The 20526-nt window shown below is 43.9% G+C and overlaps 3 protein-coding genes and 1 non-coding gene across 4 annotated transcripts; all 4 read right to left on the bottom strand.

The window, feature by feature from the left end:
• Nucleotides 1-3041: 3041 nt before the first annotated feature.
• Nucleotides 3042-7078, bottom strand: LOC124676748 (xylulose kinase 2-like). The gene is made up of 11 exons (XM_047212780.1): nucleotides 6931-7078; nucleotides 6193-6844; nucleotides 5984-6072; nucleotides 5619-5683; nucleotides 5398-5453; nucleotides 5025-5145; nucleotides 4887-4961; nucleotides 4183-4236; nucleotides 4004-4098; nucleotides 3744-3918; nucleotides 3042-3616 (listed from the first exon to the last, which is right to left on the bottom strand). The coding sequence occupies exons 1-11, from the start codon at nucleotides 7005-7007 to the stop codon at nucleotides 3360-3362; spliced, it is 1716 nt and encodes a 571-aa protein (XP_047068736.1). The 5' UTR covers nucleotides 7008-7078; the 3' UTR covers nucleotides 3042-3359.
• Nucleotides 7079-7088: 10 nt separating this feature from the next.
• Nucleotides 7089-7162, bottom strand: TRNAT-AGU. Its single transcript has one exon. It is a non-coding gene; the product is annotated as a tRNA-Thr (tRNA).
• A 165-nt stretch (nucleotides 7163-7327) lies between these two features.
• LOC124677190 (ergosterol biosynthetic protein 28-like) lies at nucleotides 7328-9403 on the bottom strand. The gene is made up of 3 exons (XM_047213189.1): nucleotides 9199-9403; nucleotides 8177-8383; nucleotides 7328-7771 (listed from the first exon to the last, which is right to left on the bottom strand). Exons 1-3 carry the CDS (start codon nucleotides 9329-9331, stop codon nucleotides 7692-7694), a joined length of 420 nt encoding a protein of 139 aa, XP_047069145.1. The 5' UTR covers nucleotides 9332-9403; the 3' UTR covers nucleotides 7328-7691.
• A 2180-nt stretch (nucleotides 9404-11583) lies between these two features.
• LOC124678376 lies at nucleotides 11584-13155 on the bottom strand. Its single transcript, XM_047214281.1, has 3 exons — nucleotides 12915-13155; nucleotides 12142-12200; nucleotides 11584-11790 (listed from the first exon to the last, which is right to left on the bottom strand). Exons 1-3 carry the CDS (start codon nucleotides 13023-13025, stop codon nucleotides 11607-11609), a joined length of 354 nt encoding a protein of 117 aa, XP_047070237.1. The 5' UTR covers nucleotides 13026-13155; the 3' UTR covers nucleotides 11584-11606.
• Nucleotides 13156-20526: the final 7371 nt, after the last annotated feature.

Below are 20526 nucleotides of genomic sequence, written 5' to 3'. Positions count from 1 at the left end.
TTTAAAGAACATCTGATGTGTACGAGGGAAGCAACAGCAACCTGGCATTGCCTATGTTCTTGGTAGCCAAAGACTATGTGTTTTTCAAAAGGAAGTATTTATGTGCCCGCATCTTATAATCAATTATAATCGATGTGTCATCAGTACTAATCATAGAGTAGAATGAACCCTAAACGGCTAAACCCTAGCTTCGTCTTCAGTTAAATTCATCACTACTGACAGTCATCCATGGTAGATTATATGCAGGTTCTCATAAGGAAGAACAAGAAGCAACTCTAGTCAGTTTACAAGAGGCAAGAAATTCACATAGCTTGACAGCGATGCAGGTTTTACAGAGCATCAAATATCCGACAGAAAAATGTTTAATGTCCAGGGTACATATCGAAGTACATGGTACAAATCGTTGTAGACTCTGAAAGCAGAATAACATGGACCAAGGAGTGTTTGTATGGCCATCTTGGTTAGCCAGGTTAGGATACTAGCAGGAAGATAGCATCAAATCTGTCCAAGCTGACAGCTTTCTAGCTATTCCTTCTCCACCTCATGCTTTCGATCGTGGAGCCACGCAACTCGTCTCGCAGCCTCGAGTAGCCCAATGGTGCAATGCCCTACAACTCATCCTTGAGGTTTGAAAGGGATGCTGATGGACTTGTACATCTCCACCACCGTCCGATCCGGTCCCCCTCATAAGTTATCTGCAAACGCTCCGCAAAAACAAGCGATAAAACTGAATCAGCAGACGGAATGCAAGACCAAAAGCAAATTTCTCAGGTATCCTTTTAGCTGGTTTTTTTTTTTTTGAAGCTTTCCTTTTAGCTAGTTGTTCTTAAACATCTACAACAGTATATATGCAAGTTGGTTGGGATCTAGACATAGAATCTTTGGAGCAAGAACCGGAAGGAGGACAAATCAGAAACTTCAAGTTATGCATCTCTATCTCTCGGACGTGTTTGGTAGCTCGCATCCTCCCCAACCAAACCAGGTGGATGTCTGGTCTCCCTCCGCATTGTAGCCCGCACGGTTATCAAAGTACCTATGGGCCAGACCCGCTAGGAACGGTTGAAATTATCATTTCCGTAGAGTCACCCTCGTCTCGCGCCCCGCCGATGCAAAAGAGCATTTTTGCCCACACGAGCTTAGCCGACCATGGAGATGGCAGGAACATGCGTTGGAGGGAAAATGGGGCACCTCTCACCGAAACTCCTGTCGTATTTCTACCCTTCACTCTCACCACCCGATTCCAAACATGGGACCCCCCTTCGAACTTTGTTGTCGGGTCCGGTAAGCGGCGCACTCATCTCTGGTCGGTGACGGCGGCAAGCCTACTTCCTCTTCTTTATCAAGTTCTCCTTCGCCTCCATCAATGAGCCACACCTCCATCTTGGTACGGTAGGGCTAGATCTTGCCGTGGTAGGGCAGATATAGCTAGGTTTTTCATGTGTAGTACTTGTTCATCTGTGATCTAGGTATGGTAGGGTCGAAAAAAAGCATTGCTAGGGCTTATGTGTTTGTAGTATGGAGGTTCATGAAATGTATCACTAACATGATGTCTTGTTTATCTTCAGCTCCTTGTAGCTCTGTACATTCAGCTCTTGTGTACATAATGCACATCTTGTGTAAGGTTAGATCTGCATGTTATTACATTGATCTATCTAGGCCATTATCTACGTTGGTGACTCGCAAATCCCCTCCTTTGTGGCTGATTCATAACCCATTGCCGAGACCTAGGTAGTGGATGTGTCGGTGGACGAGGGCCATGTGTCTAGCCTTGTGGCGAAGGTTGCTATAGAGGTGGTGGCAAGGCTTGCCGCCACAAAGAAAGCGAAGGCAAAAAACCGCACTGACACTAAGAGGGCTCGGAAGGCTGAAGGGGGACGATGAAATGACTCCCCTTCATATCAAGCTTCGTCCTCGAGAATAGGTGCGGGCTGGTCAAAACCAACATCCAAACTAACAAAGGCTTCAAGAAAGTCCATCTGACAGCCGTGGCCAAAGCTAACGATGATCTGTTTGTACACCTTACAGGAGAGGGTTGGAAATCTTGGGGGCATACAATTCCTTTGCTGCTAGTAGGCCCTAGCCCCTAACCCAATACAAATTCTGAAATTCTCATATGACCCATTCACTCATGGTAAGGGGTGAGACTAAAGTTCAGTCCCACATTGCTAGTTAGTAGAGAGTTGGAGCAGTTTATAAGGTGAGCTTTTCTAGCACTACTAAGTGAGTGAGAAGAGAAGAGAATGAGTTCACACACACTCCTCCGACATAGCCCGCCCCTTCGCCTCGACGTGTTTCGTGGATTGAGCCAAGCCGAGCTCATACACATGCATGTTGTTTATATTTTGTGTACTAATTAGTAAGTCATTACTGGACGCGTTATCCCATTTTCATTTCCCAATTTTCTGAACTGTGGCATGTGTTGACTGGAACATGGGCTGCGCCCTACAATTTACCTGATCTGCACAATATAAACCTACATGAGATTACCTGCCTACAAAACCTTGCGCCGCCGCCCACATCTTCCCCATCCCATCTTCTTGCGTACACCAAGGGAAGGGATAGTAGGCCTCCGAAATCCGCCGGCGACTTCTTCCCGGACATCGATAAGGACATCGACAATCTCTTCAGCGATATGGGTGACTGCGTCGACACAAATGCTGCTGCTGTTGCGGCTCCGGATGCACTGCACGTGACCTGTCCTCTCTCTTTCAAGTTTTGATAGAGTTTTCTAGTTCTAACAAACGTAGTAAATGTAATTATTTTATCATGTTTAGATGCAATCTGTTCATCTATTCTATCATTTTACATGATTAGTTCAGTTACTGTTTCTATGATCATGTTTTATCAACTATTTATTCAGATTAAAGCATACGATAATTTGCTTATATATTCAACATACCATACACTGTGTTCACGCATTTTTTTAGAACTGAGGTGAATCAAAATAAAATGAAAGCACGCAATCATAGGAATAAAAAAACTTCTATGTTCTGTCCGTTTCCAAGTCCATCCTACTAAGTTTTTGATAGTCAAAAACTAGATTTTGAGTCGAACATGAAAGTTTATCAAAGCATTGGATTTTGAGTCGAACATGTTCAACAGAATACAAATCCTATCCTACTACATAATGTTATAGTGGTGACAGTCCATGCCTGAATTTGTAGCTACTGCTTACTATACACCTGATACAGCTCTATGCTTTTATATAGAAGCAAGGGCCTTCGAACCTGTTCTCTAAAAAATACACCTAATCCAATTTCTCTATAACCCTTATCTGCTTATGCACTTTCGAAAGGCTCGTTATCAGCGCCACTGACGCTACTAAAAAGTGTTATACATCCATACAAAAATGTTGCCAGCTACTTCGCACAGGTACGACGACCAAACCTCTCGACAAGCTCCTGCTCAATCTCCAGCCTCTTATTCAACAATAACTTGTAGTTGTTCAGGAGCTCAGCGTCCCCCTGGCAATCCCCAAATGGAACAGCCAGCTTCATGCTGAGCGATGTTGTCTCCAATCGGCCTGAGTACAGGCGTGAGATGGGCACAAAGTCACCTTGCTGCTTAAAAAGCCACCCATGGGCTGCTCTCAGAGCAGCACCCAGAGAGGCAGAGTCTGCAATACATAAGCATCACAATGCACAATCATGCAGAGTAGATGCATAGTGTTCAGCATTGTTTCTAAGATGATGCAATGTGGATAACAGGGCAAGAACACATTGGTGTAATATTCATCTACATACCTGGTCTCTGAACAGTGTAAACTGGACAGCCGAAAATGGATGCCATGATCTTGAGAATGGCCTGGTTTGACGATGCGCCACCGGTTGCTATAATCCGCTTCGGAGGCACCGGCAGGCCGCATCTCTCAGCATGGCCCTTCATTGAGAGGAACTGGCCTTCTATTACCGCACGAACCTGAATAGCTTTGTGTGAAAACTGTCCCAGGTGTTTGGCATGTTCAATCGTTTGACAACAGTGACGAGTTGTGAAGTACTCAAACCTCTGACGGAGGATCAAACTCATCTATTTGATGTCGTGCAGTCTCAGCTGAAGATCCACTGGTTAACGTGTCGACACTGTAACGGTGATACCCAACTAGGCATATAGTAATTAGCACATTGTGTGAGTTGTGACATTAAGACATGATGCAAAAGAATATGCAAGGTCGGCAAGAAGAACCTGGGAGCGGTGGCAGGATCTCTTGTTCCTTATAGTAAAATCCCAGTTTTCCTCCTGCGAAATAAGAAAAACACAGAGACACAATAATACATGGGAAAGCTACCTTTCTATGGTCAGTGCAAAGCATCTATCCTGATGGAACTAATTTCTTATTTTTATGAGAAAGAAGAACTTGTAAATATCTGGTATTATTTTAAGGCTGTCAACTTGTAAAAATCAGGAAAATTGAAGGAAAAAATAGGAAAACAAAATTTTAGAAGAAAAACACAAATATCATAGAAAAGTTACTGAACATTCTACAAATTTAAAATATACATAAAAAGGGGCAGCCCGGTGCATGAAGCTCCCGCTTTGCGCGGGGTCCTACAAATTTAAAATATACATAACGCTCGTAAATACTCTGGAATTTTTTGTTTCAATATATTTAAAAGTTTTTCCAATTTTTTCTTAGTATTAGCTGAGTTCTCCAAAAAAAGGTATTGAAGAAAAAATATTTTTTTGTGAGATTTCTCCGGCTCTCCCCTTCTCAAAATTTTTCCTGATACTTTTTCCACACCATATGCTCATCAAAACTGCTTTCACAAGGGCAATTGACCAAATCTAGATAGTTTTGAGAACCAAGGGACCAAAAATACATGGTATAGAGTCAATATATAGACAAGGGGTAAAAAATGGATTTTTGACTCTTGAAATACATTGTGTACCATTTAAGGGGTCTGTTTGCTCAAGGAAGATGTTGAACACATCCCATGATTTCTTGGCATAACGATCACGAATATCTGGCAAGAAATAACTGAATCAGCTAGATGAAATAGTATAGTAGAAGGCACTGAAAATGGTACCTTCTCGTGTTAGAGATCCATTTTTATAGCAAAGCATAACCATGTAGGTCTTTGGGTCAACTGGATTAGGAAGGATGTTTCCATCAAGGGATGGTTCAGGCATATCAGTTATCCCAAATACCTGAAGGGTCATAAAGGTGTCACAATCACCGCCAAATGTTAATAGAAACAGAAAAGCGTTACTCGACTAGTCTTCTTATCTTTGCTTTTACTAGTTTTTCCACATCACAAGAAAAAAAAGGTTTGATTCATGTAATGGGCCAAATTCAGAACCATGTCCCAATGTAGTATGTACAAGCTACACTACATGTTCGTATTATACCATTGCTATTAAAAAATAGAAGAAAATTTAGGAATGGTGATAAATGATTACTGTATCACTCGTTCCAAGGCTGATTGCCAGATCACCAGGACTGCTCAAAGTTAAGCCTGCATGACCATATATATCAGGGATGCCGAATATTATTGTAAATTTGCATTATGTACACAAGTTGTTTGTATGCTTTCTATTAGGAAATTCTATGATATGAGGAAACAGATACATCATATGTTTGAAGAGATTCATACACAGAAAGTTAGAAGAACTCTAAGTACCTGCAAGGCTATTGGGATTATCCCCTGACCACTGAACGACCAGACAGTTTCTTGAAAATTGAAATCTGAGAAAACATGAAGTATTCAAGTCTATCATTCTGACAAGTCGATCACACGCATGATTAATGTCTAAGAAGTTAATTTGGGGTACAATTCAATGGTCATATTGGTTACTTACGAAGGTAACTAGTCTGCTACAACATTAGCCTCATTTCGAACACAATAATGCTACCAATCTGATAAGATGTAGCAGTGAATAAAAAGATGGGTTGTGCATACAACTCAGTTTTCCAGATTTATACTTATTATGAGACCCCAAAAATGACAGGCAAATCTAGACCAACGAATTTGGCATAGGTTACTACCTCTGAACAAAATAAGGAGCTAAAGTTCCAGCTATTTCATGCGCTGGTACTAGCTTCCCAATCTTCACCACTAAATCTGGAGCTGTAGCCTGTAAGCTTGGAATGCATCAGAAAGCAATCGGACAAAAAATCAAGCAAAACTGAATGTCGTTGCTACTCGATCCTGCAAACTGCAGCTGCAAAGCTCTGACTATTTCAAGAAACCAAACCTCAAGGGCATCTTCGCGCAGCTGGCGCGTCTGGATGTCCATCAAGTTCATCCCCGCGCCATCGGTCTGGTCGATGCAGGCGTAGCCGCCGATGAGCAGCGACGCCATAAACGAACTGACGAGCGAGATCCTTTCGGTATTATGATAGACATCCCGCCTGGTCTGGAACATCTTCCTTATCTGCGGACCGGTGCACCTCTCGTGCGCCCTGCACCCCGTCATGGCGGCCAGCGCCAGCGCGCCTCCCAGGGCGGCCTCGACCTCCCGGCACTGCGCCGTGGTGCTGCTGTCCATCCACACGGGCGACTCCGGCGCGGCGAGCGCGGCCGCGAGCTGCGTCGCCAGGCCCTCGGCCGGGTCCAGGGAGGCGAGCGCCGCGCCGGCGCCGTGCGCCCAGTAGACGCTGCCGTGCTGCTGCGCGCTGCCGGAGACGGCGGCCACGCGGCCGTAGTCCACCTTGGGCTTCAGTTTGTGGAGGAGCAGGTCAAGGGCCTCCGCCCACATCAGCGGCGGCGACACGATGCGGCCCGGCTCCGCCGGGTCCCGGCGGACGCCGCCCTCGGTGCCGTAGTGCGGCAGCTCGGAGTCGAAGTGCACGGCGTCGTGGGCGACGATTGTGAGGCCGGCGTCCAGCACCGTGGCTTTGAGCGACCTGCGGAACAGAGCAAAGACCGTGATGATTAATCAGGAAATTCAGGCAGAAGATGATAAGTTGGAGCTATGGAATGGTGTTCTTACTGCGTGGAGCAATCAAACCCGAGGAAAAAGGAGCCTCTCGGGAGGAGGACGGAGCAGCGATCGCCGCCATCAGCCATGATGAGGAGCAGAGAGAAGCTCCGTGGTGTGTTTGTGGAATTTGGTGGCCAGTAGTGGCATAAAAAAAATTGCAAAATTGTTGCTTTCATTGAGAGTTGAACTCAAGACCTCCCGCTTACTAAACGGGTGCTCTAACCAACTGAGCTATGAAAGCTGCTTGCACTGTATTCTTTTAGAAGCTATATAAACACAATCTTATGATAAATAAAAAAATATTTATTCGTGAAGGAAGTGTTACATGTTTGAGTGAGTGAGTTCTTGAATGAATTTAGTGCCAGCCTGACTAGATATATGACAAGAGTTCAACGAAGCGTGCCAGTGGTGGGAACAGAAGTGTTACACAGGCTCGATCCCAAAGATCAACATTTCTGGTCTTGGGAAAAGAAGAGAAAATAAGATCAACATTTCAAAAGATACGGGAACATCAGAACATGTATGTGCCGAGGTGTGGCTAGTTTAGTTTTCAGGCCACGTCCATCTCTCAAGAAATGGTATTCCTTTGTTACAGCTCCTGATTTTCAGTTTTTTCATGGATGAACTGAATCTACAACAAATGTTTCAAGCAAAACAATACTGAGACGCGGAAGAAAAATTAGTAAACAAACACCAGCGGGGAGAACATGAAATGGCCCTCCGCAAGGATCCTTCCAGTATCCTTCCCCGGGCACGTGCGAGTACGCCACTCATGACTGCTTAACGGCGTGAGAACCGCGGGAATCCCCATGAGAATTCCACTGGAGCAGCATCCATACAATCGATGTCCCTGAATGCAAAGGAGTGAGTCAATCAAAAAAGTTATTTTCTTGTTTACCTAAGTTGATCAGAAAGGTTACAAACCACCAGAAGCTACAAATGTATCATTATCTATTACTACATCAGGTTGGATTACCAATTATAAGCCTAGCAGACTTTAGATGCCCCTTTTGGACAGTTGTACAATGTCTCAAACTACATATATAGAAAAACTAGCTTCTACAAGGCTGGACTTGTTGAATTATTTCATAACGCTATATTGAATGGATATTTACGACGGCGCCAGGGTTACCAACTTAAATGTAGCAAAACAAGTGCTAGTACTCGAATAAAATCACGTTATTGAAGAACTGGTTATGTGACATGGTGAAAGTGAAATTAATGGCACACTGAGATTCGAGCTCTGGGACAGTACCTGCAAAGAAGCCAACTGTGCTGAGATTTGCCACGGCCATGGTATGGTATATCAAGTACTCAGTGAGAAAGTGGCCGAGGGCGTAGATGAATGACAGGAAGGTGGCTATGTACAGAGGCCTGTTGTCGAGGTTTAGCGCACACAGAAAACACAGCGTACAGGTCAGAAGTGTCCAGACCCCGAAAGTGCGTCCATGTATCTCAGACACTGCATGTAAAAGAAAGAACAATGTTTTTCATATTAGATCCACAGAGAAAACGTTGGTTAGGATTAAGATATTATCTGAAAATGAACAACTAACTTGACAACAAATGACAGGAGATAGTAGTAACGTATTAGTACGAGGGTTGCGGTTAAAGCGACCAAAAAGTTACTATAGGAGTCCTGGCTGTTATTGGTTCACAATGCTCAAAGATGACCATGCAACTCCCTTCGGTTTAGTTTAACAGGCATGCACGTAGTTTAAGAAAAACTTTGACCAATAATTTGGTCAACAAAACAAAAAATTATATTTCATAAAAAATACCATTGAAAACTTCTTGTGATTATGAATCCAATGATATTATATCTTTTATATGGCATATATCTTATATATTGTTGACGAAATTGGTGCTCAAAGTTTTTCTTCAATTATAATGCTTCAGGTACGACTTTTCAGCAATTTCCTATGGATGTTCCTGATCTGCATCGTCATGAAGATGACTTCTCTTCAGGATACATCCACAAAGACGCAAGTCCATATGATATATTTTTTAGCGTGGGCATCTGCATGACATCAGTCAGTCCCCTTAACCTTGCTATCGTACTAGTCTCTCCAAATCACCAAGTTCCTAGTCAAACACAGATGCAGATCATACAGAGCCAGACGCCAGCATTTGGGTCACTACTAAGACCTAAGTTCTCTACTTGAATCGCCAATTCCCGAAAATGGAGCGCCAAACAGATAAAACTCCACACAACAATAACTGATCCATCACCTCAGAGAGAGACAGGGAGAGGAGGAGGAAAAGGAGGGCACGCACTGTCAGTCTGGGAGAAGACGGCGACGCGGAGCGCCCAGATGTTGAAGAAGCCGAACCAGACTGAGGCGAGGCGGAGGGAGCCGACCAGCATCAGCCACCACCCGAGCGCCGGCACGCCCTTCCTCTCCGCCATGGTCTCTCCAAATCCTCCTGCGCCGCGTGCGTGATCTCCCTTCTCCTCTCTCCGGGCGTGAAGACTGAAGAGTCAACTGGTCGGCCCATGTTAGCCTTATTTACTCGTGAAGGCGGGCCTGTTAAAGCGTAATTGCTCAGAATGAGAATGGGCCGACCCGGCCCTGGCCCAGGGCCTCAAGGCCAATTTCAGGGCTATGGTTGACCCATTCCAAGAAAACTATGTGGCCTGGCTGGCCCATTGGATATCCCAGGGCCGACCCAAATTCCGATGATATAATATAAGCACTGTACGAATGTTACAACTGCAGAAAAAAAATAATCTTTTCACTTGTGTTTCACACAGAGATGACGTCACATCAAGGCTGCTACATTCGTCAAAAAGAAAAGAACTTAAGAGCATCTCTACCAGCGTCCTCTAAATAAGCGCCGACAGGTGCGTCAATACTGTCATATAAAGGGGATGCCGACAGAGCATCCTCCAATTGGGGAACAGGTTTCCACACACCGACACACCAAAATCTTTTGTTTTCCCTTTACAATATTTTGAAACGATATTTCAAGCACATAAAATTATTCATACAATACTTTAACATAGTTTAACACAAATAAAAAGAAAATTATTCGTATAATAATTCAAATTAATGGTGACTCCTCTCCTCGCCCACAAATGCGCAGCCATTCTGAAGTTGAATATGAACACATGCATGTGACCTGAGGTTGGGTGGTTAGGAGGGTGGTTGTACCCCCAGCCCACCAGAGTTCAAACCTCAGGTTTGACATCTGTGTGTCTCATAAAGGCGGAATATTCATTCAGTGGGAGGCGACGTTCCCGTCGACGGCGAGGCGCCCGTGGTGACTTCGTCAATTTCAAGATCCAATCCGCCGGCTCGGTCTTCGGAGGTGCTCATAGGGGTAGGGTGTGCGTGTGTGCGTTCATAGGGGTGAGTGTATGCGCGTGTATATGAGCGCCTGCGTTTGTACTGTGTTTCTCAAAAAAAAAAAAAAGGAAAGCGGTAAATTGTTGGGGTACATGCTCTACTTCAGCGAGAGGCCCTGATAATCAAATGGTTGATTATCATGCACATGTTCGGCACGCTCGCTCTCAATGATCATGTTGTGCATGATCACACATGCGTTCATCACCTCCCACATTTGAGACTCGTACCAAGTGAGAGCAGGGTACCTGACGACGGTGAAACGCTGCCGAAGCACCCCAAAAGCACGCTGAACATCCTTGCGAGTTGCATGACCAGGAAGGACTAGCGAACACGGAGGAGGCTCGTCAGAATCAGCTGATGCTGCCGCCACCGGACAGCGGTAGTGCTCTCCTCCTCCATGAATAGCTGCACCAACATCTCATCGTCGATGTCCATCGCGGCAATCCAACAAACACCTTGTGGGCGAGGCGGTTGGGCGACAGTGGCGGCGACCTCTATTCCGACCGAAAGAGCGGTGGCAGGTAGAGGGAGTGGCGGCGGTGTCGATGGCCGACGGTTTATGGACAAGTAGGGTGGAAGGCAAACACAGGAGACGCGAGGATGACGGCTATGGGTGGGAGTCGGATCGAGCAGGGGTGGGAGGAGAGGAGAGGGAAACCGGCGTGTCTGGCTAAAGGGCCCGCGAGTGCTTTCCTACGTGGACGAGGGTGCCAACGCGCCCAATTCACACCCTTTTCGAAAGGGTCGGCACAAGGTTACGGACGCTTCTACTGGGCTCGAGCCGCGCTGGCACTTTTTGGGGCGCACCGGTGTAAGCCCAAAAACAACGCCAACCCTCAAATCGCTATCGGGGCCGCTGGTGGAGATATTCTAAGAATATAAAATATTCAATGTTTATAAGGGACTAATGAGCCAGCCCAAATAACATCTGCACATGATTACAAGCAACAAGTACCTCCATAGTAGAAAAATTAGAGCAAATTTACAAGCAGCTATTTGCAAACATCATTAATTTAAATGATCTAACATATCAGGACTTTCATGACTTCGTTTTCTAATCTCTCTCCCCACCTTTCTGAATGTCCTCCTCGTCTGCAATTATTTATGAAAAAAAAAAACAGAACATGGCTATCATAGCTCATTGTAATGAGTAAATATTCAAAGAGAAATTGAAACGAGAACAGGAAGAGTGATATGGTTAAAAAACACAAACAAATGTAGAAAACTCTGGCAGAACAGCAGCACAGTGTACTTCTCTCTTTATTAGATTTCTTCTCATACATCTGCTCGCCAATAACGCATACAAGTAGAACATATCACCACCGAGACCAAGTTTCAGTTAGACATGGACACTTCTGACAATTCTTTTTTCTCCGCTTTCTCCTGTCCATAATGACCAGTATCAGAAGTGGATTTCTGTACATAGTGTGCCGTATTGTACCTGGATGTTTTCAAATTGTGATAGAACAAAAGCCCTATGGCAAAACCAAAGCCACCAATTAAAAAGTCTACTGCATTCCTGTAAAGATAGATCAGTTAGAAATGATCGGGACAAAATAGTGTAATTTAAGCAAGTTGAAAACGGTAGGGGGACTAGGGTTTCGTTCATCTCTCAACAGATCCAAGTAAAATTTCGAATCTCAGCAAAATCTTGAAATTAACATGGAGAAGAGAATAAAATAAATAAATGACAGCAAGGTGAAAATGACAGAAATTATAAAGCTTCCCTCTGTCCTTTTTTGCTTATGTAACTTTTTCAAATAGTTGTGGCTACGAAAGTTTTCCTTCCTAATTTCCTAGGTGTTAACCCCATGCCATACAATAAAACACCCAACTCAAATTTGATAGAAAAGAAGGATGATGTAAGTACCAGGGGTCCGTAAAGTCTTCCTTCACAAAGTCATACTCGCTACTGTTGAAATAATTCCGCTGCAAATCAGAGTTGCAAAATATTATCGAAATTATTTCACCAAATTGTAAGAAAGAGTACACAAAAGTATACTAAAATACATTTAATTATGAATCCAACAACGCTGATTTGGTATTCCAATATTATTTTCCAAAAATTTGACTTTCTTTTCCTCTGGCTAGAAAAGAAAGATGTTTCAGTTCGCCAGGTTGTCTCTTGCCTGCTCATGGATTCAGCAGACAGTTCAAAAGGTTGGTCAAAGGTAGTCACGTTTGACTTTTCCAAAACTAGTACACCTTGCATCAAGGAACAGAGGGTAACAATTACACAGAGCCTAAAGGACTTACGAGCAACTAGTAGTCAACTAATGCAGGCTTACAGAGGTGCTAGAATTCTTCTGGTCCCAAACATGAAAGCATCAGATTTTATATTTATATATGCCGAACAATGCTCTTCCTGATCAAACAAATATCTACGCCACACTCAGTTACCCTGTAACTGGACCCAGAACAATTCGCCCAAATTGCTGGTCCACCTGATAATGGATTCATTGTTATGCAGGGCCGGCTTTTATGGTCCAGTAAGATAAAACATGTCGAATCTTTTACTCGCAAAGCGTGATGATGCCTCATATGATTCGACCTAATTTAATCCTCTAATCGACTAACCCTAACATGGTGACTCGGCCACAGTGGTGGGATAAGACATCCACGTTAATTACGGAAGGTGCATACCTTCGATGTGATCGTGGATGCAGGGTTGCGGCGGCCAACGTTCCCGAAGAAGGGAGGGGCCGGTGCCGACTGCCGGAAAGCGAGACGAATAGCAGATCGGAGCATCGCCATGGCCCGAATTGTCTCGTGCGCTCCAATTGGGGACGAAACCGACGAGGACTGGAGGAAGATTGCGGCGGCGACGCCAACTGGGGATCTACAGTCGCGACGGCCTCCGGCCCCAGAATCTCACGTCGCTGCGGCGGCGATGCCCTCCAGCGCTTTCCGTGTCGCTAAATTTAGTTGCAGAAAGGCCTAACGAGTAACAACCTATAGCCTATATGGGCTGAGTTTACGATTAAGGCCCGAATCACCGAGTCCGGGTCAAGGCACGCACACGGGGAAATCCAATTCGGCTCACAGGTCATACGAAGCATATTTTAAGATAGTATATTAAAAAATTCTAAATTAAAATTTGGCATGTATATTTTTTCATGGAAAATTCTAAGGAGAGGGGCCGCACGGTCCTCCCTCGCATGCGGCGCGAGGCGAGCCGTTCGATCAAAATCTCTTTTCTCTCCCCTTATCACCCTACCCATACCTTATCCCCTCACCGAATCCCTCTCCGCACCACCACACAATCTCCATTTCTCTTGCTTGTCGAGTTCCAGATCGCCTCGAGGCCGCGTCAGCCACCATCAGGTGGGGTCGCCATAGGGAGCATCACGGCGCCTGGGTTTTGAGGCGGCCGCGGAAGAGCAACCACACGCCATGAGAGCATCTCTAGTAGTGCCTGTAAAAGTGGGAAAACTGAAAAAGAACCGCCGGTTTAGGGGTTCGGTTCAGAAATGGGCGCAGATCAGTAACTGATAACACGTCCGGCCCGGAAAAAAAATTACAGGCTACGTCCGAAAACCCAACTTGGTATGTAGTTGTGGGGGTTCAACCGCCAAACCGAACGAGAATCCATATCTAGGGCGCGCGGAAGTTTCACCCCATTCGAGCTGCTCACCCTCTTTCCACTTCCACGCGGCGCCACTCCTCCTCCGCCGTTGCCGTCGCTCGATTCGGCCGAATCCGGCGAAGCGGAGCTCCCGCGTGTTGCCCCGCACCACGCCCGCGGATCCTCCGGCACCTCTAGGGCCCGCCCCTACCACACCGGCCGAATCGACCGCAGAGTTCATTGACGTTGATCTCTCAGATTGCATTAAATGGGATACTATAACATTTATCTAGACTGGACAACTATTGTGAAGTCCGTCAAGGATCCCAAGATAAAATAGAAGTTGAATTTTCCAATGCTCAAGAAGCAGCCTGCAAAGACATTGAGAGGGCATTTGGTGTTCTGCAAGCTAGGTTTGCTATTGTTCGAGAGCCTGCTCGGTTTTGGGATAAAAAAAACCCTTATCAACATCATGACTTGTTGTGTCATTCTTCACAATATGATCATTGAAGATGATGTTTCTATGACAATGTAGGCACTCGAGTGCAACCTCAAAGGAATCCCGATCGCGTCGGAGCTTTCCTTGAAACTCATCGACAGATTGAGAATGCCACGACTCATCAGCAGTTCGTTTATGATCTGAAAATGCACCACTGGAAGCTCCATGGCCGTCGCCACACTTGATCCTACCATTCCATTGTTGAGACATTTGATTATTTGTTTTATGATTTGGAAAATATTGTTGCAATTTGGTTCAGACATTTATTTATTTGTTTGATTGATGTAATAATTTGAATGATTATTGTGTGCTTAAAACTATTATTTACTTTATGATTGGTTATTCTATGTTTCTGTTTTATATCATGTTGCATATGAATTCTGTGATAAAACTCTGATTTTACGGTTCGAACGTTGTTGTCGTGGAACAGAGCCTGCAAATCGAACATGTAAAACAGAGCTTGCAAACCGAACCTATAAAACAGAACGCAAAGCTGTATCGCCGCATATTATGAACTCTACGGAATGCTAGTGGACTGTAGATGAAATATTTGGCAACATCGAGGACCTTTCCATTAGTGTAGTTACTAAAGCATTGGGGATATAACAGTTGACAACATCAGAGACATTTTCACAGTGAATACAAAATCTTAATAATTTCCTTGCAAATTAACATTTTATTTTCTCCTTGGATTTTCCAGCTCCTTTTGCTCTGAATATTACGTGAGGTGTTAACTTCAAATATTAAACCAAGACAAATTAGCAGCAATATTACTGAAGTATATTACCGGATGGATAAGCTTCATCAGATGCTCTTGCTGTTGGTAAGCTTACCACACCAAATAAACTACTATCCTACAATCCTTAATGCAGTAAGCACCATATACTACTGTACCAAACAACAAGATGAGTTCAACACAACATTTACTTAATGCTGCTGCCCAATCGAAATACTAGCACCAATCCCAGTGTGATAACCAGCTAATCACCTATAACAGAAGAGGGGCGGGGCAGCAGCTCGTCAGGTTAGGAAGCCGGCCACTCCGCAGTTCCGCAGCAGACTTACTCCTGCCGGCACAAGAACACTGAACAGTGAAATAGTGGAAACTGAGAAAAAAATTCCAAAGGGCCCCTTTTCGGGGGAGCCCCCGGTTCCAACTTTTATATAAGACTAAGAAATAATGCACGTACCTACATACGTGAATAATAAATTGATCTTCTAAACTTGCACAAAAGAAATCAGTAAATCTGACCACTTAACAATTCCTTGCACCATAATACAGAATACTCTTACATAGATCATATAAGAGGTCAAAGCAACCAGTCAATTGAAAAATGTTCAGTACACTTACACTTCAAAAATACTATCATGTGTTCAATAAAAGAATACTCTTGTTCATGTCATCCAAATAACGAACTTTTATGCACAAGCAGTAACCACTTCTGCTACCAATTTACATGTCCTTCTCAAGGAATGCCGTCATATATGTTCTGTGAAATAAGATGTGCACACAGATAAATAGACAAAGACTCCGTAAATGGCTGTGTTAACATTCGTTAATGACTCGTAATTGATTACACAATTAATTTCTCAAACAGCAAAAAGATAAGCTCGGCTCGGCGCGTGGTGACGCGCGTGACGAGGCGAGATGGGCGGCGGAGGAATGCGCGAGGGCTCTCTCTCTCTTCTCACTCACTTACTAGGACTAGAACAACCCACCTTATATACCACTTCAACTCTCTCCCAACTATCAATGTGGGACTAAACTTTACTCCCACCCCTCGCCATTCCCACATGGGCCAAGAGAATTTCAGAATTTATATTGGGACATGGGCTAAGGCCCAAGGCAAAATTCCAGCAATCCCCCACAAAGTCTCATTAGCACATCTAATACCATTATTCTAGAATCATTATTTTATATACCGGTGCACGGTGGATACTGTTAAGTTGAACTTCCACTAAGAACTTCATATTACACTAGTTTGCAACTTGAATAGTGGACTACGCCTTGAACTACAAGTTTTCTGCGAACTAGCTTCACACAAAGCCTAAACCGATACAGGGCTGCCGCGAGACTTCCTCGCGGTGTGGAGCTTATACGTCATACTCTAGGGCCTTTCATGAGTTTATTAGAGAGCCCCCAACTTTCATAGATTGCGACGTTTAACAATCAGACTCATATAGGTGTGCTCTTCAGAAAATGTTCTGCAGGACAACATCTTTGCTTGGATAAGCCACTTAGAACACATTAAGATAAATATCAACCTGCCATGCAGATCAGGAGAGTATTGCATCTTCACGGAGAGGATAAACTTAGTATAGGGATACTCTCCTCCCAGCTGACTAACAGCTTGTCTCCCAGCTTTAATTCACGGGATCTCCGATCAACTCATAGTGTGGGTCTCAAGCCAATCTCCCTCGATACATTCTGTATCACATTTCGTGATAGACCCTTTGTGAAAAGATCTGCCAAGTTTCTAGACGTTTGGATATAATCCAACGCAATAACTTCGGAGTTTCTCATTTTCCTGATAGATTTCAATCTCATCTTCACATGCCTTGATGACTTCATATTATCCTTAGAACTGTTTACTTTGATGGTCACAGTTTGATTATCATAGTTCATAGAAATAGCGGGTATTGGTTTCTCAACCACATGTAAGTCCATCAAGAGCTCACGAAGCCACTCTGCTTCAACAGTGGTAGTGTCTAGTATTGTGAGTTCTGCTTCCATTGTTGACCTCGTTAAGATGGTCTGCTTGCAAGACTTCTAGAAAACAGTGTCACCACCAAGTGTAAACAAATAACCACTCGTGGCTTTAGTCTCATTAGCATCAGAAATCCAATTGAAATCACTATAACCCTCAAGTACACTCGGATACCCAGTATAGTGAATACCATAGCTCGCAGTGCCTTTCAAATAGCGCAACACTCTCTCAAGAGCATGCCAATGAACATCTCCAGGTCTTGATACAAATCGAGCCAATTTGCTTACATCAAAGGAGATGTCAGACCTCGTGGCGCTGGCTAAATACATAAGTGAGCCAATTATTTGAGAATATCTCAATTGATCTCTAGCAGCTCTTTTGTTCTTTCGAATTAGCACACTAGGATCATAAGGCGTTGGAGAAGACTTGTAGTCACTATACCCGAAGCGACTCAATATCTTTTCCACATAGTGAGATTGAAGAAATGTAATCCCACCATTGTCATCCTTGAGAAGCTTGATGTTTAAGATTACATCATCTACTCCTAAGTCCTTCATCTCAAAACAACGAGATAAGAATTCTTTGACCTCCTTAATGACAATAAGGCTGGTCCCAAATATCAATATGTCATCAACATAGAGACAAAGGATAACTCCCTCGCCCCCACCATAGCGATAGTATACGCACTTGTCAGCTTCGTTTACAACAAAGCCTTCAGCAGTTAAGGTTCTTTCGAACTTTTCATGCCACTGCTTAGGTGCTTGCTAAGACCATACAAAGACTTCAACAACTTACACACCTTTCCTTCTTGACCATATACTACAAATCCATCAGGCTGCTTCATATAAATTTCCTCATCGAGCTCTCCATTTAGGAAAGCTATCTTAACATCCATTTGATGAACGAGAAGACCATGTGAGGCAGCCAAGAAAAGTAGTACTCGAATAGTGGTCAGTCGAGCTACAGTTGAGTATGTATCAAAGAAGTCTTCGCCTTCTTTCTGAGTATAACCCTTGGCCACAAGTCGTGCCTTGTACTTTTCAATAGTACCATCGGGCCTAAGCTTTTTCTTGAACACCCACTTGCATCCTACAGGTTTGCACCCATCAGGACGATCAGTAACCTCCCAAGTTCCATTAGCTAAGATGGAATCCATCTCGCTTCGTACAGCTTCCTTCCAGTAGTCAGCATCCTGAGATGCATATGCTTCTAAAATAGAAGTGGGAGTATCATCCACGAGGAACACAATGAAATCATGACCAAAGGACTTTGCAGTCCTCTATCTCTTGCTCCTATTGGGAGCTTCATTGTCGTCCTCCACGGGATTATCATAGTGTTCTATCGCAATGGTAGGTTCAGGAATTGTAGCTAACTCCTGACTTGATGGACTATGCATCTCCTGATTTGATGAGCTAGGCTTGTATTTCATGGGAAAGATGTCCTCAAAGAAAGTCGCATCATTCGACTCCATAATTGTACCAATATGCATGTTGGATACCTCAGATTTCACTATCAAAAATCTATAGCCAATGCTATGAAATGCATATCCTAGAAAAACACAATCAACGGTTTTTGGTCCAAGCTTGCGCTTCTTGGGTATTGGCACATTCACTTTCGCCAAGCAACCCCAAGTACGTAAGTAGGAGAGTTTCAGACTTTTCCTTTCCCATTCCTCAAATGGAGTGATGGTTTTGTTCTTTCTGGGAACACGGTTTAGGACATGGAACGCGGTCATTATCACCTCCCCCACCATACCTTGGATAGACCTGATGTATCTAACATGGCGTTAACCAAATCAGTTAGAGTACGGTTCTTTCTTTCGGCCACCCCATTAGACTGGGGTGAGTATGGAGGCATCCTCTCATGGATAATACCATGCTCCGCACAAAAAGAATCAAACTCATTGGAAAAATACTCTCCACCACGATCAGACCTAAGTCGTTTAATCTTTCGATCAAGTTGGTTTTCTGCTTCAGCTTTGTAGATTTTGAAGTGATTAAAAGCTTCATCTTTAGATTTCAGAAGGTACACATAACAATATCGAGTGGAGTCATCAATTAACGTCATGAAGTATCTTTTTCCACATTTTGTCAACTCGCCATTCATCTCACAAAGATCTGAATGTATGAGTTACAGCGGTGACAAATCTCTTACCTCAGCAGTCTTGAGACTTGCGAGGTTGCTTAGCTTGCACACACACTTGACACTTGGAACTCTTGACAGTAGTAAATTCGGAATTAAATTCATATTAGCTAGCCGCGTCATGCACCCAAAATTAATATGACAAAGTCGTAATGCCAAATATTGGACTCACTATCATTGCTAACATGATTAATAATTTGAGTACATAAGTCTGATAAAGATAAGCGGAACAAGCCTCCGCACTCATATCATTTTCCAACAAATTGTCCATACTTAGAAATTACAACTTTATTGGACTCAAAAACCAACTTAAACCATCTCGACATAAGAGCGATCCTCTGACGAGATTCTTATTGATGGAGGGAACGTGTTGCACATTCTTCAGCTAGATGGTCTTCCCCGAAGTAAACTTCAGATTTATCGTACCACCACCATGAACATAAGCACGTGAGTCATTTTCCATCAGCACAGAGCAAGTCCTTGTGACCTGACAAGAAGAAAACATGGAAATCAGAACATACATGTGTATTGGCACTCGTATCAATCCACCAATTAGGAGAGTTACATACTGAAAGGATATAAGGGGAAATACCGTACCCAGCGTCCTTCATCTCTGTATCGCCAGCAATAACAACATTAGCGATCTTGCCTCCGTTCCCACGCTTATCATAGCGATTAGGGCAATTAGGAGCCCAATGATCAGGCTCACCACAGACGTGGCAAGCCCCTTTCTTCTTATCAGTCTTCTTCTTGAAGTTTGTTGAGTGCAAGGCCTTGTTCTTGCCATCAAACTTGCCTTTGCCTTCAGATTTGTTCTTGTTCTTGAACTTTTGGGATTGGAAGTTTTTCTTCTGTACCACATTGGCACTAGAACCTCCCTCAAAATATCTAGCACGTGTGTCCTTTGCTCTCGCTTTTTCTTCCACATGAAGAGACCCAATGAGATCCGAAACAGAAAACTCTTGTCTCTTATGTTTCAGAGAAGTAGCAAAGTTCCTCCATGAAGGAGGAAGCTTGGCAATAATGCCACCGACCACAAATTTATCCGGTAAGGTACACTTAAACTGCTCAAATTCTTTGGCAAGTGACTGTATCTCATGAGCTTGCTCAACAACAGAGCGCTCACCAGTCATCTTGTAGTCATAGTATTGCTCCATGACATACAACTCAATGCCAGCATCCGAGACCCCAAATTTGGCCTCGAGTGCATCACACGCATCCTTACCATGCTCAAAAGTCATGTACGGGTCAACAATGTTGTCTACAAGAATACTGAAGAGAGCCGCCTTAAACATGGCATCGACTTTCTTGTAACCTTCCTCCTGAGCAGGAGAAAGATCA

The sequence above is a fragment of the Lolium rigidum genome, chromosome 7, assembly GCF_022539505.1.
Source record: "Lolium rigidum isolate FL_2022 chromosome 7, APGP_CSIRO_Lrig_0.1, whole genome shotgun sequence".
Lineage (NCBI taxonomy): Eukaryota > Viridiplantae > Streptophyta > Magnoliopsida > Poales > Poaceae > Lolium > Lolium rigidum.
The sequence above is the reverse complement of the archived record's forward strand: the minus strand, read 5'-3'. Positions and strand labels throughout refer to the sequence as shown.

Bases quoted from the DNA above. Each gene is read 5' to 3' on its own strand.
- LOC124678376 (XM_047214281.1), bottom strand. From the start codon at position 13,025: ATGGCGATGCTCCGATCTGCTATTCGTCTCGCTTTCCGGCAGTCGGCA. The intron at 12,201-12,914 runs GTATGCACCTTC...TCTGATTTGCAG, and splicing joins CATCCACGATCACATCGAAG to CGGAATTATTTCAACAGTAG. The intron at 11,791-12,141 runs GTACTTACATCA...CTATCTTTACAG, and splicing joins GAAGACTTTACGGACCCCTG to GAATGCAGTAGACTTTTTAA.
- LOC124676748 (XM_047212780.1), bottom strand. From the start codon at position 7,007: ATGGCTGATGGCGGCGATCGCTGCTCCGTCCTCCTCCCGAGAGGCTCC. The intron at 6,073-6,192 runs GTTTGGTTTCTT...CCAAGCTTACAG, and splicing joins TGCGCGAAGATGCCCTTGAG to GCTACAGCTCCAGATTTAGT. The intron at 5,146-5,397 runs GTAATCATTTAT...ATGACCCTTCAG, and splicing joins GCCTTGGAACGAGTGATACA to GTATTTGGGATAACTGATAT.
- LOC124677190 (XM_047213189.1), bottom strand. From the start codon at position 9,331: ATGGCGGAGAGGAAGGGCGTGCCGGCGCTCGGGTGGTGGCTGATGCTG. The intron at 8,384-9,198 runs GTGCGTGCCCTC...TTTTACATGCAG, and splicing joins CGTCTTCTCCCAGACTGACA to TGTCTGAGATACATGGACGC. The intron at 7,772-8,176 runs GTACTGTCCCAG...CTTTGCATTCAG, and splicing joins CACAGTTGGCTTCTTTGCAG to GGACATCGATTGTATGGATG.